General features: G+C 54.7%; 1 protein-coding gene across 1 annotated transcript in view; it reads right to left on the reverse strand.

Moving 5' to 3' along the window:
* Positions 1–1,901: 1,901 nt before the first annotated feature.
* The window catches only part of LOC144807267 (avidin-related protein 1-like), a 37,877-nt gene continuing 19,688 nt past the window's right edge, over positions 1,902–20,090 (reverse strand). The window contains exons 3-4 of the mRNA XM_078673108.1: positions 15,840–15,960; positions 1,902–2,170 (exon numbers count right to left, since the gene is read on the reverse strand). Coding sequence (XP_078529234.1) covers positions 2,116–2,170; positions 15,840–15,960 — 176 coding nt within the window. The 3' untranslated portion in view covers positions 1,902–2,115. The remainder of the gene's footprint in view (positions 2,171–15,839; positions 15,961–20,090) is intronic.

The following is a 20,090-nucleotide window of genomic DNA, read 5'->3' on the forward strand; positions in this document are numbered from 1 at the left end:
ATGATTATTTTTAAATTGCGAATTCGCAATTTGGAAGGGGTAAAATAGCATGAAATTGAACTTCATGCTATTTTACAGAAAACTATCAAATATGCACAAATTGCATTTTTGGAAGTTTAAATTTACACACACACATGCCCTTGGGGCATGTGTGTGTGTAAATTGCATTTAAAGTTACATTTCAGGGGTGCAGGGAGGGGTTCTTTGGACCCCCCCCCCTGCACCCTTGAAATTGCATTCAGATTTTGCGAATCGCAATTTGAAATTCACAAAATGTGATTGCCTTCCCATTGATTCCGTTGGGCCTTTTGGCCCATAGGAATCAATGGGAAGGGTTTTCCTTAATTGCGATTCGCAAATTGTGAATCGCAATTAAGGAAAAATACCGAATCGCAAAAATAAATGCGAATTGTTCATGCATTGCCGTTTGCGATTTCTAAATTGCGATTCCTTAATTTTCGCAATTTAGGAACCGCAAACGGCAACAATGATGCATCTACCGCTCCATGTCTTTAATTGCATAATTTTGATTTTTCTAAATTCTTTTTTCTTTCAACTTTGGCACCTTTAGTGTTTTGTTTGTGGCTATGGAGGTGGATGGGTCTACCATGGAGAGCCGGAGCCTGGTAGAGCAGAGGGCTGAGAGCGTGGAGGTTAAGCAGGTCATCCAAGGAGGAGAATTTCCATGAAGCCATCGGGGCGTGGCAAGAGGTTCAACAGCTCCACCCCACCTCGATGGAGGATGAGGCCATCGAAGAAACCCAGAGAGAGGAGGGTTAGATCATCTTCTGCCTCAAAGAATCGCCTCATATGCACCTTCCAGAACCTTGTCCCTACCATTTAGCCCTCGTTGAGTTTCATCTTGAGTTACACATGCGCTGAGCCATCCTGGTGTGGGTCCGTTTGATTTACCGACACTAGAGACAAACTCTTTGGTTCCCATCCTTCAGGAATCACCCAAGTGCCAGGGAGTGTCCATGGCTGGCCTGAATTTATGTTCACAGTCTGTATTTCATGTTTGGGTGTCTGGGAGGTAAATTACATTTTGCACGTGGAATTTGGGTAATTTCGCGTTCCGTGGAGAATGCGGAATTTCGAAAAATTCTGCGATCTGCGACTGTGCAGAATTTTTTGCTTGTTTGCGCTTTCAAAATATGTGTTTGCGACATATTTCCCCCCGAGCACGCAAACAGCGTTCGCGAACAGGAAAAACCATTGCGAATGGGCTGAACAAGCAATTTCGCGTGTTCGCGGAACTCTGCGTGCTCGTGGGGACTTTTTTTACCGTTTCACAGAGCTTTCCGTAGCGCGACTACGCACATTCCGCCCAGCCCTAGTGCCAGGACACCTGTCTTTGCTCACCTCTCAGGTGCAGGGAGAGCTCCAAAGGACGTCGGTCTCACAAGTGTAAGCTGGGCGCAGGTAGGATGGGGTACATCACTGAGAATAGGCGTTGGAAGAAGGCGATAAAGTGACCCAAACAGAGTAAGGCAGTAGAAGAAGATGTGGAGAGCAGTAGAGAAGATGTGGAGAGCAGTGGAGAGAACAGTGGAAGCTAAGATAAGGAGAAGAAACAGAGGCAGCAGGTGAGGGAAGAAGGAAGGGGGTGTGACTGAGCACACCCCCTGATATGTGAAATCAAAGTCACATATCAGGCTCTTAACCAGGGCACTGCACGTGTCGTGTAGGCTGCATTAAGGACCATCTCGCCTTCAGGAAACAACTCAAGACCTGGCTGTTTGAGCAGTAGCATACCCCTCCCCCCAAGCGCCTTGAGACCCTCCCGGGTGAGTAGTGTGCTATACAAATGGCATGATTGATTAATGCACCTTAGAAAGAGAATATTAATGACCTTATGGTGGAGGTGTTCACCTCTAAACAAGCATTCACAAAGCCAAATCCACACCTTTTCATCTCTTTTATTAATGGTATCTAAAATGAACATTACACTTGCCGACGCCATTAAGGTTGAAAGAGAGGGCGGCGAGGATAGCGCCTCGGGGTGGGAGGCTCTCAGGCTTCAAGGAGCAGGCTTTCCTCTCAACACTGGTTCTTCACTTTGCCGTAAACTTGTGTCTGGGTGCTGGGTGTCTCACTCTGGGGTCCAGTCCATGGTCAGGCCGCTGTGCCTTTTTTCGCAACATACTTTGAGAAGGAGACTGACCCAAACCTGTGTTATGGGAATAACAAATATGTTAGAAATATGTCACGAGAGCTACATAACAAAGAAAGGTTCTTCTCAGTATTGCAACAGAGGGCATAAAACTCCTGGTGCAAAACACTCAAACCAAGCCCCCGCGCGGAGACTAACCCTGGGCGAAGCACTACGCTACACTCGCTCAGTTTGCGAAGTTTTCGAAACTTCGCACTATGCGAGCTGCACGTAGCACAGTGCGAACATGCGTAGTGCAGCGTAGCGTAGTGCAGCGCTCATTTTTTGCTTGTTCGTGGTCCTGAACGTCATGTTCGCGACCGCGAGCAAGCAAAATTACATCCCGGCGAGATTCTCAACGCGAGGAGGTCAGGTCTCTCATTGTGAGTGGTTGCGCATGCTCGCGACCGCTCTCAATGAGAAACTACCTGTTCGCGTTGAGAAAGCTGCCGCTCGAGTAATAATCTACTCGAGCAGCAGAAAACTACAGCTCGCACTGTGCAAGATGCCGTTTTCAATGCTTGCACAGTACCAGATGCTTGTCCGCACTGTGCAATCATTGAAAACGCATCTTGCACAGTGCGAACATGCTACTACGCAGCTCGCGTAGTGCTACGTGAAGTTCGCGTAGTGCGAAGTGCACTTCGCGTAGCTTCGCGTAGCGCTACTTCGTGAACTACGCCCACCCTTAGCAGAGACCACATGAGCTGCAGCAGAGGGGGTGTTACTGGCACACTTCAGGGTGCCTCACATCTTGTGCACACGCAGTTGTTCCCTGGGAGATGCATTTGCCAGATGTGACCATGCCAACGGTTTCCCCTTAACAGAATATGAAAGCACGGACCTCTGCTGACCCGCAGACTCTGCCCCTGGGTCGCCTGCACCAGCTGTGAACCCTGGTGAAAAGCATCTCATTGACAGTCTTTAAACCTCCTCGCCTCTCATTTTTAAGACCTCAGGTGACAGATTACACACAAAGAGACTTTCCTCTGTCCTGATGAAGCCTCTCCAATATGATGCTGAAACATTAGCCGAAACAATACCAGAGAGTAGACAGTTTAAAGATCTGCATAAAACCAGCCCTGAATAGACTGATATCTTTAAAGTATCCATGTAAATGCACACAATACAGAGTCATCATGTCTGCTCCCACAGGACTGCAGATCCAAGGCTGCGGTGTATTATTATTCAGCAATCCTTTCCTGGCAAATGTCTAGAATTTTTAATTTGAGAAGGTCATAATTATTTTAATGCAATAATCCAATTTGCAATATTGTTAATTGATTGAAGTCCATCCAGATAAGGCAATGACCGGTAGGTGCATGGGGCACATTGGGATGGATTTCCTTTTCGAACTGGCTGATAGTATATATAGTACCATTGGAATCATTTAGTTGTATTAATTAATAAATTAATATTTTTTATTATAATATAATGTATTTTATTATATTTTTTATTATTTTAATATATATATATATTTTTATTATTATAAAATAAATATATATTAAAATATAAAAACAATAAATTAATCCCATTTAGGCTTGGCATCACTGAAGACACCCTCAATCTGTACCAATGCCTCATGTCAGAATGACTCTACATTGCAAGCCGTTTCTAGCTCCCCGCGGAGACCCTTGCTCGCCTTGCGTCTCTGACACAAGCTATGGGGGCGTATTTATGAAAACAGTGGCGCAATGCAGCACAGCAGGTGCAGCCCCGCGTCTCTGGGAAAGGGCAGAAATGCACCGCATGTATCCAATGCTGCGCACTCCTGTCTCTTCTCCGTGTGCTGGCGCTGTTCCGGCAGCCTCGCGCCAACGCAGGCACCCTTGCACCACCTCCGTTGCAGGCAGGATTGTTTTTTGTACAGTGAGAGGCCCTTTCCTGCACAGAAACTATCCCCAGAGGCACAAACCTCTATCTCTGTGGCCTGAAGAGATCAGCACACATTGAAAGAGTCAAAAACAAACAAGTCCTTGTAAATGCAGGAATATGTCAAAAAGTCTGGGGGTTGCGTGGAAACACCCACCGCAGCGACCATGGAACGCCTCCCTTGCGCGGAGCGAGGCAACGCAGCTATTTCTGCTGCGTTGCCTTACTACAGATTTTCGAAGCCATTCAATGACGTGCAAATTGGCTTCGCGTGGCTTCATAAATCTGACTCAGAGGCTTGCGTCACGCATGTACCACTCAGCGTGGTGCAAACCTCTCATAAATATGCCAGTTAGTACCAGACATGATGGGAGCACACCATGTGCATGGGCAGCGCCAGAGGGCCGCGACACGACAGAGCCCAATCATTTGCTGCAAGATGCCATAGCAAACAGCACAATTGATGAACTGTGATTTATTCAGAAAATTCAGTTACATAAATATGAATGTCGTTGCTACGGAAACATCGTGACTCCCTGAGACCTGGGGCCTCGAAGGGTGGGGAGGGCAACAGAACAGAAACTCAATGAAGCCCCATGATTCCCCTTTACTTCCTGCTGGACATGGCCCTCTCTGCAGGGTCACCCCTTCACTTTTTGCAGTCACCCCTCCTGTTTTTCTGAATTTGATTTTGTTGGCTTTAAGGCTCTTGGCACTTTACCCAGGTTGGGCCTTAGGCATGTGCAAGCTGTGCACCTGCACAGGGCCGCCAAACCCCAGGGGCCACCACGCCAGCATATATTCTCAATATAATAATCCTCTGAGGATGTTTACATATTTGCGGGGAGGCCCCTGGCAGGGATTTGGGGGCCTCCGGCTCTGTTCCACTTCCAAACACCCTGGCCCCCCCCCTTCACTGGCCTCCGCGCTCTGCCCCGCCCGGACCCCCCCACACCCCACCTTCACTGGCCTCCGCGCTCTGCCCCGCCCGGACCCCCTCTTCCGGGCCCCCTACCTACGCTCCGTGCCCAGGGCCGCCATGAGCCTAGAGCCGCCCCTGCTTTACCTCTGCTAAGCAGTGCTAACGCGCGTGTGCTCTCTCCTTTAGAAATGGTAAAACTGGCTAACACCCAATTGGTACAATTAATTTATCCATAAGTCCCTAGTTAGTGGTACCGCAGGTAGCCAGGACCTGTAACTTAAATGCTACTAGTAGATCTGCAACGCTTATTGTAGCACCCACTTGAGTAGCCTATGAAGACGTGCCCCGGGCCTGTGATCGCAGCCTGTGTGCGGAGTTTTAAAGGGCCATATCTACCTGACAAAAGAAACCTTTAGCCCAGCCTCAGCCTTCCTTTCTAATACATATGTCATACCTTGGACCGGCCCTCAACGCCCGCAGGGCAGGGCGCATTGTGTTTAAAAGCAGCAGCAGCTCCTTGGCTAAGGCGAAGGAGCATCGCCCCACTGCCCCCAGAGCAGAGCAAAGGAACAATCCAATGATAAAAACACAAGGTGTTATCTTATTTCTTGTGGTTTGGAGCCAGGTTAGGGCGGAGTGGGCTGGGGTCTCATCAGAGGGGGTAGGAGGAGTCGTGGCACTCTCTAAGTGAGCATGATGGTTTGGCCGGCCGTCCTGGGCCGCTCACATCATTATGTGAATACAGCATTTCTCCATCTGGCTGTGGTGCACATCTGGATGAAGATCAGTCCCAGGCTCCCAGGCACTGCCTGAGTGGCCAAACAGGCCTCTCAGGCCAATCACGACAGTGTTGTCATAGCCCCTCCTCACAAACCCTGCTGAGATCCCTAGCAGCTCTCCCCCACACATCAGTGGCCCCTCCTCACAAACCCTGCTGAGAACCCTAGCAGCTCTCCCCCACACATCAGTGGCCCCTCTCACAAACCCTGCTGAGATCCCTAGCAGCTCTCCCCCACACATCACTGGCCCCTCCTCACAAACACTGCTGAGATCCCTAGAAGCTCTCCCCCACACATCAGTGGCCCCTCTCACAAACCCCGCTGAGATCCCTAGCCGCTCTCCTCAACACATCAGTGGCCCCTCCTCACAAACCCTGCTGAGATCCCTAGCAGCTCTCCCCCACACATCAGTGGCCCCTCTCACAATCCCTGCTGAGATCCCTAGCAGCTCTCCCCCACACATCAGTGGCCCCTCTCACAAACCCTGCTGAGATCCCTAGCAGCTCTCCCCCACACATCAGTGGCCCCTCTCACAAACCCTGCTGAGATCCCTAGCAGCTCTCCCCCACACATCAGTGGCCCCTCTCACAAACCCTGCTGAGATCCCTAGCAGCTCTCCCCCACACATCAGTGGCCCCTCTCACAAACCCTGCTGAGATCCCTAGCAGCTCTCCCCCACACATCAGTGGCCCCTCTCACAAACCCTGCTGAGAACCCTAGCAGCTCTCCCCCACACATCAGTGGTTCCTCTCACAAACCCTGCTGAGATCCCTAGCAGCTCTCCCCCACACATCAATGGTTCCTCTCACAAACCCTGCTGAGATCCCTAGCAGCTCTCCCCCACACATCAGTGGCCCCTCTCACAAACCCTGCTGAGATCCCTAGCAACTCTCCCCCACACATCACTGGCCCCTCCTCACAAACCCTGCTGAGATCCCTAGCAGCTCTCCCCCACACATCACTGGCCCCTCTCACAAACCCTGCTGAGATCCCTAGCAGCTCTCCCCCAAACATCAGTGGCCCCTCTCACAAACCCTGCTGAGATCCCTAGCAGCTCTCCCACACACATCAGTGGCCCCTCTCACAAACCCTGCTGAGATCCCTAGCAGCTCTCCCCCACACATCAGTGGCCCCTCTCACAAACCCTGCTGAGATCCCTAGCAGCTCTCCCCCACACATCAGTGGCCCCTCCTCACAAACCCTGCTGAGATCCCTAGCAGCTCTCCCCCCTCACATCAGTGGCCCCTCTCACAAACCCTGCTGAGATCCCTAGCTTGATAATCCCTCCCCACACATCAATGGACCCTCCTCAGAAACCCTGCTGAGATCCCTAGCAGCTCTCCCCCACACATCAGTGGCCACTCTCACAAACCCTGCTGAGATCCCTAGCAGCTCTCCCCCACACATCAGTGGCCCCTCCTCACAAACACTGCTGAGATCCCTAGCAGCTCTCCCCCACACATCAGTGGCCCCTCTCTCAAACCCTGCTGAGATCCCTAGCAGCTCTCCCCCACACATCAGTGGCCCCTCTCACAAACCCTGCTGAGATCCCTAGAAGCTCTCCCCCACACATCAGTGGCCCCTCCTCACAAACACTGCTGAGATCCCTAGCAGCTCTCCCCCACACATCAGTGGCCCCTCTCACAAACCCTGCTGAGATCCCTCGCAGCTCTCCCCCACACATCAGTGGCCCCTCTCACAAACCCTGCTGAGATCCCTAGCAGCTCTCCCCCACACATCAGTGGCCCCTCTCACAAACCCTGCTGAGATCCCTAGCAGCTCTCCCCCACACATCAATGGCCCCTCTCACAAACCCTGCTGAGATCCCTAGCAGCTCTCCCCCACACATCAGTGGCCCCTCTCTCAAACCCTGCTGAGATCCCTAGCAGCTCTCCCCCACACATCAGTGGCCCCTCTCACAAACCCCGCTGAGAACCCTAGCAGCTCTCCCCCACACATCAGTGGCCCCTCTCACAAAACCTGCTGAGATCCCTAGCAGCTCTCCCCCACACATCAGTGGCCCCTCTCACAAACCCTGCTGAGATCCCTAGCAGCTCTCCCTCACACATCAGTGGCCCCTCTCACAAACCCTGCTGAGATCCCTAGCAGCTCTCCCCCACACATCAGTGGCCCCTCTCACAAACCCTGCTGAGATCCCTAGCTTGATAATCCCTCCCCACACATCAATGGACCCTCCTCAGAAACCCTGCTGAGATCCCTAGCAGCTCTCCCCCACACATCAGTGGCCCCTCTCACAAACCCTGCTGAGATCCCTAGCAGCTCTCCCCCACACATCAGTGGCCCCTCCTCACAAACACTGCTGAGATCCCTAGCAGCTCTCCCCCACACATCAGTGGCCCCTCTCTCAAACCCTGCTGAGATCCCTAGCAGCTCTCCCCCACACATCAGTGGCCCCTCTCACAAACCCTGCTGAGATCCCTAGAATCTCTCCCCCACACATCAGTGGCCCCTCCTCACAAACCCTGCTGAGATCCCTAGCAGCTCTCCCCCACACATCAGTGGCCCCTCTCTCAAACCCTGCTGAGATCCCTAGCAGCTCTCCCCCACACATCAGTGGCCCCTCTCACAAACCCTGCTGAGAACCCTAGCAGCTCTCCCCCACACATCAGTGGCCCCTCTCACAAACCCTGCTGAGATCCCTAGCAGCTCTCCCCCACACATCAGTGGCCCCTCCTCACAAACCCTGCTGAGATCCCTAGCAGCTCTCCCCCACACATCAGTGGCCCCTCTCACAAACCCTGCTGAGATCCCTAGCAGCTCTGGCCCACACATCAGTGGCCCCTCTCACAAACCCTGCTGAGATCCCTAGCAGCTCTCCCCCACACATCAATGGTTCCTCTCATAAACCCTGCTGAGATCCCTAGCAGCTCTCCCCCACACATCAATGGCTCCTCTCACAAACCCTGCTGAGATCCCTAGCAGCTCTCCCCCACACATCAGTGGCCCCTCTCACAAACCCTGCTGAGATCCCTAGCAGCTCTCCCCCACACATCAGTGGCCCCTCTCACAAACCCTGCTGAGATCCCTAGCAGCTCTCCCCCACACATCAGTGGCCCCTCTCACAAACCCTGCTGAGATCCCTAGAATCTCTCCCCCACACATCAGTGGCCCCTCCTCACAAACCCTGCTGAGATCCCTAGCAGCTCTCCCCCACACATCAGTGGCCCCTCTCTCAAACCCTGCTGAGATCCCTAGCAGCTCTCCCCCACACATCAGTGGCCCCTCTCACAAACCCTGCTGAGAACCCTAGCAGCTCTCCCCCACACATCAGTGGCCCCTCTCACAAACCCCGCTGAGATCCCTAGCAGCTCTCCCCCACACATCAGTGGCCCCTCTCACAAACCCTGCTGAGATCCCTAGCAGCTCTCCCCCACACATCAGTGGCCCCTCCTCACAAACCCTGCTGAGATCCCTAGCAGCTCTCCCCCACACATCAGTGGCCCCTCTCACAAACCCTGCTGAGAACCCTAGCAGCTCTCCCCCACACATCAGTGGCCCCTCTCACAAACCCTGCTGAGAACCCTAGCAGCTCTGGCCCTCACATCAGTGGCCCCTCTCACAAACCCTGCTGAGATCCCTAGCAGCTCTCCCCCACACATCAGTGGCCCCTCTCTCAAACCCTGCTGAGATCCCTAGCAGCTCTCCCCCACACATCAGTGGCCCCTCTCACAAACCCTGCTGAGATCCCTAGCAGCTCTCCCCCACACATCAGTGGCCCCTCCTCACAAACCCTGCTGAGATCCGTAGCAGCTCTCCCCCACACATCAGTGGCCCCTCTCACAAACCCTGCTGAGATCCCTAGCAGCTCTCCCCCACACATCAGTGGCCCCTCCTCACAAACCCTGCTGAGATCCCTAGCAGCTCTCCCACACACATCAGTGGCCCCTCTCTCAAACCCTGCTGAGATCCCTAGCAGCTCTCCCCCACACATCAGTGGCCCCTCTCACAAACCCTGCTGAGATCCCTAGCAGCTCTCCCCCACACATCAGTGGCCCCTCTCACAAACCCTGCTGAGATCCCTAGCAGCTCTCCCCCACACATCAGTGGCCCCTCTCACAAACCCTGCTGAGATCCCTAGCAGCTCTCCCCCACACATCAGTGGCCCCTCTCACAAACCCTGCTGAGATCCCTAGCAGCTCTCCCCCACACATCAGTGGCCCCTCTCACAAACCCTGCTGAGATCCCTAGCAGCTCTCCCCCACACATCAGTGGCCCCTCTCACAAACCCTGCTGAGATCCCTAGCTTGATAATCCCTCCCCACACATCAATGGACCCTCCTCAGAAACCCTGCTGAGATCCCTAGCAGCTCTCCCCCACACATCAGTGGCCCCTCTCACAAACCCTGCTGAGATCCCTAGCAGCTCTCCCCCACACATCAGTGGCCCCTCCTCACAAACACTGCTGAGATCCCTAGCAGCTCTCCCCCACACATCAGTGGCCCCTCTCTCAAACCCTGCTGAGATCCCTAGCAGCTCTCCCCCACACATCAGTGGCCCCTCTCACAAACCCTGCTGAGATCCCTAGAAGCTCTCCCCCACACATCAGTGGCCCCTCCTCACAAACACTGCTGAGATCCCTAGCAGCTCTCCCCCACACATCAGTGGCCCCTCTCTCAAACCCTGCTGAGATCCCTAGCAGCTCTCCCCCACACATCAGTGGCCCCTCTCACAAACCCTGCTGAGAACCCTAGCAGCTCTCCCCCACACATCAGTGGCCCCTCTCACAAACCCTGCTGAGATCCCTAGCAGCTCTCCCCCACACATCAGTGGCCCCTCTCTCAAACCCTGCTGAGATCCCTAGCAGCTCTCCCCCACACATCAGTGGCCCCTCTCACAAACCCTGCTGAGATCCCTAGCAGCTCTCCGCCACACATCAGTGGCCCCTCTCACAAACCCTGCTGAGAACCCTAGCAGCTCTCCCCCACACATCAGTGGCCCCTCTCACAAACCCTGCTGAGATCCCTAGCAGCTCTCCCCCACACATCAGTGGCCCCTCTCACAAACCCTGGAGAGATCCCTAGCAGCTCTCCCCCACACATCAGTGGCCCCTCTCACAAACCCTGCTGAGATCCCTAGCAGCTCTCCCCCACACATCAGTGGCCCCTCTCTCAAACCCTGCTGAGATCCCTAGCAGCTCTCCCCCACACATCAGTGGCCCCTCTCACAAACCCCGCTGAGAACCCTAGCAGCTCTCCCCCACACATCAGTGGCCCCTCTCACAAAACCTGCTGAGATCCCTAGCAGCTCTCCCCCACACATCAGTGGCCCATCTCACAAACCCTGCTGAGATCCCTAGCAGCTCTCCCCCACACATCAGTGGCCCCTCTCACAAACCCTGCTGAGATCCCTAGCAGCTCTCCCCCACACATCAGTGGCCCCTCTCACAAACCCTGCTGAGAACCCTAGCAGCTCTCCCCACACATCAGTGGCCCCTCTCTCAAACCCTGCTGAGATCCCTAGCTTGATAATCCCTCCCCACACATCAATGGACCCTCCTCAGAAACCCTGCTGAGATCCCTAGCAGCTCTCCCCCACACATCAGTGGCCCCTCTCACAAACCCTGCTGAGATCCCTAGCAGCTCTCCCCCACACATCAGTGGCCCCTCTCACAAACCCTGCTGAGATCCCTAGCAGCTCTCCCCCACACATCAGTGGCCCCTCCTCACAAACACTGCTGAGATCCCTAGCAGCTCTCCCCCACACATCAGTGCCCCCTCTCTCAAACCCTGCTGAGATCCCTAGCAGCTCTCCCCCACACATCAGTGGCCCCTCTCACAAACCCTGCTGAGAACCCTAGCAGCTCTCCCCCACACATCAGTGCCCCCTCTCTCAAACCCTGCTGAGATCCCTAGCAGCTCTCCCCCACACATCAGTGGCCCCTCTCACAAACCCTGCTGAGATCCCTAGCAGCTCTCCCCCACACATCAGTGGCCCCTCTCACAAACCCTGCTGAGATCCCTAGCAGCTCTCCCCCACACATCAGTGGCCCCTCTCACAAACCCTGGAGAGATCCCTAGCAGCTCTCCCCCACACATCAGTGGCCCCTCTCACAAACCCTGCTGAGATCCCTAGCAGCTCTCCCCCACACATCAGTGGCCCCTCTCTCAAACCCTGCTGAGATCCCTAGCAGCTCTCCCCCACACATCAGTGGCCCCTCTCACAAACCCCGCTGAGAACCCTAGCAGCTCTCCCCCACACATCAGTGGCCCCTCTCACAAAACCTGCTGAGATCCCTAGCAGCTCTCCCCCACACATCAGTGGCCCATCTCACAAACCCTGCTGAGATCCCTAGCAGCTCTCCCCCACACATCAGTGGCCCCTCCCACAAACCCTGCTGAGATCCCTAGCAGCTCTCCCCCACACATCAGTGGCCCCTCTCACAAACCCTGCTGAGATCCCTAGCTTGATAATCCCTCCCCACACATCAATGGACCCTCCTCAGAAACCCTGCTGAGATCCCTAGCAGCTCTCCCCCACACATCAGTGGCCCCTCTCTCAAACCCTGCTGAGATCCCTAGCAGCTCTCCCCCACACATCAGTGGACCCTCTCACAAACCCCGCTGAGAACCCTAGCAGCTCTCCCCCACACATCAGTGGCCCCTCTCACAAAACCTGCTGAGATCCCTAGCAGCTCTCCCCCACACATCAGTGGCCCCTCTCACAAACCCTGATGAGATCCCTAGCAGCTCTCCCCCACACATCAGTGGCCCCTCTCACAAACCCTGCTGAGATCCCTAGCTTGATAATCCCTCCCCACACATCAATGGACCCTCCTCAGAAACCCTGCTGAGATCCCTAGCAGCTCTCCCCCACACATCAGTGGCCCCTCTCACAAACCCTGCTGAGATCCCTAGCAGCTCTCCCCCACACATCAGTGGCCCCTCTCACAAACACTGCTGAGATCCCTAGCAGCTCTCCCCCACACATCAGTGCCCCCTCTCTCAAACCCTGCTGAGATCCCTAGCAGCTCTCCCCCACACATCAGTGGCCCCTCTCACAAACCCTGCTGAGAACCCTAGCAGCTCTCCCCCACACATCAGTGCCCCCTCTCTCAAACCCTGCTGAGATCCCTAGCAGCTCTCCCCCACACATCAGTGGCCCCTCTCACAAACCCTGCTGAGATCCCTAGCAGCTCTCCCCCACACATCAGTGGCCCCTCTCACGAACCCTGCTGAGATCCCTAGCAGCTCTCCCCCACACATCAGTGGCCCCTCTCACAAACCCTGGAGAGATCCCTAGCAGCTCTCCCCCACACATCAGTGGCCCCTCTCACAAACCCTGCTGAGATCCCTAGCAGCTCTCCCCCACACATCAGTGGCCCCTCTCTCAAACCCTGCTGAGATCCCTAGCAGCTCTCCCCCACACATCAGTGGCCCCTCTCACAAACCCCGCTGAGAACCCTAGCAGCTCTCCCCCACACATCAGTGGCCCCTCTCACAAAACCTGCTGAGATCCCTAGCAGCTCTCCCCCACACATCAGTGGCCCATCTCACAAACCCTGCTGAGATCCCTAGCAGCTCTCCCCCACACATCAGTGGCCCCTCTCACAAACCCTGCTGAGATCCCTAGCAGCTCTACCCCACACATCAGTGGCCCCTCTCACAAACCCTGCTGAGATCCCTAGCTTGATAATCCCTCCCCACACATCAATGGACCCTCCTCAGAAACCCTGCTGAGATCCCTAGCAGCTCTCCCCCACACATCAGTGGCCCCTCTCACAAACCCTGCTGAGATCCCTAGCAGCTCTCCCCCACACATCAGTGGCCCCTCTCACAAACCCTGCTGAGATCCCTAGCAGCTCTCCCCCACACATCAGTGGCCCCTCCTCACAAACACTGCTGAGATCCCTAGCAGCTCTCCCCCACACATCAGTGCCCCTCTCTCAAACCCTGCTGAGATCCCTAGCAGCTCTCCCCCACACATCAGTGGCCCCTCTCACAAACCCTGCTGAGAACCCTAGCAGCTCTCCCCCACACATCAGTGGCCCCTCTCACAAACCCCGCTGAGATCCCTAGCAGCTCTCCCCCACACATCAGTGGCCCCTCTCACAAACCCTGCTGAGATCCCTAGCAGCTCTCCCCCACACATCAGTGGCCCCTCTCACAAACCCTGCTGAGATCCCTAGCAGCTCTGGCCCACACATCAGTGGCCCCTCTCACAAACCCTGCTGAGATCCCTAGCAGCTCTCCCCCACACATCAATGGTTCCTCTCACAAACCCTGCTGAGATCCCTAGCAGCTCTCCCCCACACATCAATGGCTCCTCTCACAAACCCTGCTGAGATCCCTAGCAGCTCTCCGCCACACATCAGTGGCCCCTCTCACAAACCCTGCTGAGATCCCTAGCAGCTCTCCCCCACACATCAGTGGCCTCTCTCACAAACCCTGCTGAGATCCCTAGCAGCTCTCCCCCACACATCACTGGCCCCTCCTCACAAACCCTGCTGAGATCCCTAGCAGCTCTCCCCCACACATCAGTGGCCCCTCTCACAAACCCTGCTGAGATCCCTAGCAGCTCTCCCCCACACATCAGTGGCCCCTCTCACAAACCCTGCTGAGATCCCTAGCAGCTCTCCCCCACACATCAGTGGCCCCTCTCACAAACCCTGCTGAGAACCCTAGCAGCTCTCCCCCACACATCAGTGGCCCCTCTCACAAACCCTGCTGAGAACCCTAGCAGCTCTGGCCCACACATCAGTGGCCCCTCTCACAAACCCTGCTGAGATCCCTAGCAGCTCTCCCCCACACATCAGTGGCCCCTCTCACAAACCCCGCTGAGAACCCTAGCAGCTCTGGCCCACACATCAGTGGCCCCTCTCACAAACCCTGCTGAGATCCCTAGCAGCTCTCCCCCACACATCAGTGGCCCCTCTCACAAACCCTGCTGAGATCCCTAGCAGCTCTCCCCAACACATCAGTGGCCCCTCTCACAAACCCTGCTGAGATCCCTAGCAGCTCTCCCCCACACATCAGTGGCCCCTCCTCACAAACCCTGCTGAGATCCCTAGCAGCTCTCCCCCACACATCAGTGGCCCCACTCTCAAACCCTGCTGAGAACCCTAGCAGCTCTCCCCCACACATCACTGGCCCCTCTCTCAAAAACCCCGCTGAGAACCCTAGCAGCTCTCCCCCCCACATCAGTGGCCCCTCTCACAAACCCTGCTGAGATCCCTAGCAGCTCTGGCCCACACATCAGTGGCCCCACTCTCAAACCCTGCTGAGATCCCTAGCAGCTCTCCCCCACACATCAGTGGCCCCTCTCACAAACCCTGCTGAGATCCCTAGCAGCTCTCCCCCACACATCAGTGGCCCCTCCTCACAAACCCTGCTGAGATCCCTAGCAGCTCTCCCCCACACATCAGTGGCCCCTCTCACAAACCCTGCTGAGATCCCTAGCAGCTCTCCCCCACACATCAGTGGCCCCTCTCACAAACCCTGCTGAGATCCCTAGCAGCTCTCCCCCACACATCAGTGGCCCCTCTCACAAACCCTGCTGAGATCCCTAGCAGCTCTCCCCCACACATCAGTGGCCCCTCTCACAAACCCTGCTGAGAACCCTAGCTTGATAATCCCTCCCCACACATCAGTGGCCCCTCTCACAAACCCTGCTGAGATCCCTAGCAGCTCTGGCCCACACATCAGTGGCCCCACTCTCAAACCCTGCTGAGATCCCTAGCAGCTCTCCCCCACACATCAGTGGCCCCTCTCACAAACCCTGCTGAGATCCCTAGCAGCTCTCCCCCACACATCAGTGGCCCCTCCTCACAAACCCTGCTGAGATCCCTAGCAGCTCTCCCCCACACATCAGTGGCCCCTCTCACAAACCCTGCTGAGATCCCTAGCAGCTCTCCCCCACACATCAGTGGCCCCTCTCACAAACCCTGCTGAGATCCCTAGCAGCTCTCCCCCACACATCAGTGGCCCCTCTCACAAACCCTGCTGAGATCCCTAGCAGCTCTCCCCCACACATCAGTGGCCCCTCTCACAAACCCTGCTGAGAACCCTAGCTTGATAATCCCTCCCCACACATCAATGGACCCTCCTCAGAAACCCTGCTCAGATCCCTTGATTGAGAATCTCCCCCCATCACTCACAGTGAGGCCTTCCACTCGTCCTTAGAGGTTGGCACTGTCCCTCTCCGGATCCACGTGGTCCACAGCTTGGTCTCACCATAGGAGTCTGTGAAGCACTGTCCTGTGATCACTGTGATGGAGGCTGAAAGAGACATGAGCAGGTCACATGAGGAAAGGCTTTATTCTACTGGGTCATTCAGGCAACAAGCTCACACTCTGCAAGCCTCCTCCACCCACGCATGCTCACACTCTACAAGCGTCCACCACCCACGCATGCTCACACTCTGCAAGCCTCCGCCACCTACGCATGCTCACGCTCTGCAAGCCTCCGCCATCCATGCATGCTCACAACCTGCAAGCCTCTGCCACCCACGCATGCTCACACTCTGCAAGCTTCCGCCACCCACGCATGCTCACACTCTGCAAGCCTCCACCACCCACGCATGCTCACACTCTGCAAGCCTCCGCCACCCACGCATGCTCACACTCTGCAAGCCTCCGCCATCCATGCATGCTCACAACCTGCAAGCCTCCGCCACCCACGCATGCTCACACTCTGCAAGCGTCCACCACCCACGCATGCTCACACTCTGCAAGCCTCCGCCACCTACGCATGCTCACACTCTGCAAGCCTCCGCCACCCAGGCATGCTCACACTCTGCAAGCCTCCGCCACCCACGCATGCTCACACTCTGCAAACCTCCGCCACCCACGCATGCTCACACTCTGCAAACCTCCGCCACCCACGCAAGCTCACACTCTGCAAGCCTCCGCCACCCATGCATGCTCACGCTCTGCAAGCGTCCACCACCCACGCATGCTCACACTCTGCAAGCCTCCGACACCCATGCATGCTCACACTCTGCAAGCCTCTGCCACCCACTCATGCTCACACTCTGCAAGCGTCCACCACCCACGCATGCTCACACTCTGCAAGCCTCCGCCACCCACGCATGCTCACGCTCTGCAACCTTTCGCCATCCATGCATGCTCACAACCTGCAAGCCTCCGCCACCCACGCATGCTCACACTCTGCAAGCCTCCGCCATCCACGCATGCTCACAACCTGCAAGCCTCCGCCATCCATGCATGCTCACACTCTGCAAGCCTCTGCCACCCACTCATGCTCACACTCTGCAAGCGTCCACCACCCACGCATGCTCACACTCTGCAATCCTCCGCCACCCATGCATGCTCACACTCTGCAAGCCTCCGCCACACACACAAGCTCACACTCTGCAAGCCTCCTCCACCCACGCATGCTCACACTCTACAAGCGTCCACCACCCACGCATGCTCACACTCTGCAAGCCTCCGCCACCTACGCATGCTCACACTCTGCAAGCTTCCGCCACCCACGCATGCTCACACTCTGCAAGCCTCCACCACCCACGCATGCTCACACTCTGCAAGCCTCCGCCACCCACGCATGCTCACACTCTGCAAGCCTCCGCCATCCATGCATGCTCACAACCTGCAAGCCTCCGCCACCCACTCATGCTCACACTCTGCAAGCGTCCACCACCCACGCATGCTCACACTCTGCAAGCCTCCGCCACCTACGCATGCTCACACTCTGCAAGCCTCCGCCACCCAGGCATGCTCACACTCTGCAAGCCTCCGCCACCCATGCATGCTCACACTCTGCAAGCCTCCGCCACCCACGCATGCTCACACTCTGCAAGCCTCCGCCACCCACGCAAGCTCACACTCTGCAAGCCTCCGCCACCCATGCATGCTCACGCTCTGCAAGCGTCCACCACCCACGCATGCTCACACTCTGCAAGCCTCCGACACCCATGCATGCTCACACTCTGCAAGCCTCTGCCACCCACTCATGCTCACACTCTGCAAGCGTCCACCACCCACGCATGCTCACACTCTGCAAGCCTCCGCCACCCACGCATGCTCACGCTCTGCAACCTTTCGCCATCCATGCATGCTCACAACCTGCAAGCCTCCGCCACCCACGCATGCTCACACTCTGCAAGCCTCCGCCATCCACGCATGCTCACAACCTGCAAGCCTCCGCCATCCATGCATGCTCAAAACCTGCAAGCCTCCGCCACCCACGCATGCTCACACTCTGCAAGCCTCCGCCATCCATGCATGCTCACACTCTGCAAGTCTCCGCCACCCACGTATGCTCACACTCTGCAAGCCTCCGCCAGACTCAGGGGCAGATTTACCGTCCCCTTGCGCCGCTGTTGCATCACATTTGTGACGCAGCGGCGGCTTAAACCATGCGCCATGTTGTGCCCTATTTACAACGTGACGCATCTATGGAGATGCGTCACATTGTAAAGCCCTGCGGCACATGAAACTAGTGTCAGGTTTCATGTGGGCGTTCCGGCGCAGAGGGGGGTTGCGTTCTGGCACAGTAGAGCCTCAGTAAAGTGCCTGAGTGAAATCTACAAGATTCCATTCAGCCACTTTTCCGACGCAGCTGCGGCAAAACCTTGCGCCTGTTTGAAGCAGGCGTAAGGCGTGAGGCACCACATTATGTATGGCAGGCCGCGAGCATTGCTGAGGTTGTGATGTGCTTGCGACATGACTCCAGCAATGTGCCACCTTTCCGATGGGAGACGTGTCATGCATCTGTTTAGTTTCAAACACAACTGTAGAGGTCTTTTCGTGCTACAGAGTAATATGGCGCACACCTGGGTAACCGCTGATGGGTATAGATGGCAAGGTGAACAGTGTAGGCAATGGGGCGAGTGGTAACACCTCCCAACCACTCAATTTAGGCCAGAAAACTGGTCTGTGTCAATTTAAACTGCAGTGCCCCTGCACTAACACAAATTGTATGATATGATAATACTGTGTAGTAACATACAGTAGTCAAGCATAATCCAAACACATAGTGAATATTCAAAAATCAGTGATCAAGAGCACAAGTGGAGGCTGTAATAAGATCTATAGTCCGTTCTTATAGTGTTCATTTTCTATTTAATGTTCCAAACTCATAAGCCAGGAACACGGCGCCGGGAAACTCAAGAGGGGGATGTTCTTCACGAAGACGAAATACTCCGTGAACAGAGGCACACCCGCCCTGTCACGAAGACCTGTCTCCTCCCGGTTTTCACTCCATCTGTGAAAAATCGAGATCATTCCTATTAAATACGCTAAATATCGCCCCGCTACCGGAAGTCCGAAGACCTGAGAATCCAGAGCTTGCCCAGACCAGGCCACAGCTCGGTAGATTAACTATTATCTACAACCTCTCTTTCCCGACAAGAACCTGAGTCTACACACTGACCGGCCATTTTTTTCGCTTCTATAACACAAGTGTTTTCGACTAGAAACACTTACCACACAAGCCATCTTTTCCAGCCCTGAAGATTCGCAGTTGTTCCCTGCGATGAAACACGTGTTGGCTTATGAGTTTGGAACATTAAATAGAAAATGAACACTATAAGAACGGACTATAGATCTTATTACAGCCTCCACTTGTGCTCTTGATCACTGATTTTTGAATATTCACTATGTGTTTGGATTATGCTTGACTACTGTATGTTACTACACAGTATTATCATATCATACAATTTGTGTTAGTGCAGATGCATCTGTTTAGTCCTTGCACCACGATGCGCCGCATAGTAAATGCGGCGCATCTGTGGTGGCGCAAGGGTAAACTTATGTGACGCGTCTTACCTGGTGCATCCCTGCTGATTTGTAGGGATGCGCCAGTCGTCATCATTCTGCCCCTCATTGTTTGTGGTGCTGTAAGCATCGAATGTGAAGTAACAAATTGGCTGAATGGACATCTGTGGGTTTTATTGTTGGTGTTGCTAAAAAGACGCAAGGAACTCGCACAAACTATATTGCGGTGATGGCCTGTCCCCCTGCCCAACAGGCCTTCGTGGTCTCATACCCTGAGCAGAGCTTCCCTGTCTGTAGGGAAATGTAAACACAGGTCAATGAAAAGTGTAAGAGCAAAACAAAGGGCTTTCTCAGAACTAACTTAAGACAAAATCCTAAACGTACTATTTTTGGTATTCAGAGAAGGCATTTAGTAGTAGTAAAGTTAGGATTTTGTCTTAAGTTTGACTTAAGACAAACTTAAGACAGACTTAAGACAGACTTAAGTTAGGATTTTGTCTTAAGTTTGACTTAAATCTGTGTTAAGTCTGTCTTAAGTCTGTCTTAAGTTTGTCTTAAGTCAGTCTTCAGTCTGTCTTAAGTTTGTCTTAATTCAAACTTAAGACAGAATCCTACCTTTACTACTACTAAATGCCTTCTGTGAATACCAAAAGTAGTAAGTTTAGGATT

Source organism: Lissotriton helveticus, unplaced genomic scaffold (genome assembly GCF_964261635.1).
Source record: "Lissotriton helveticus unplaced genomic scaffold, aLisHel1.1 SCAFFOLD_570, whole genome shotgun sequence".
NCBI lineage: Eukaryota > Metazoa > Chordata > Amphibia > Caudata > Salamandridae > Lissotriton > Lissotriton helveticus.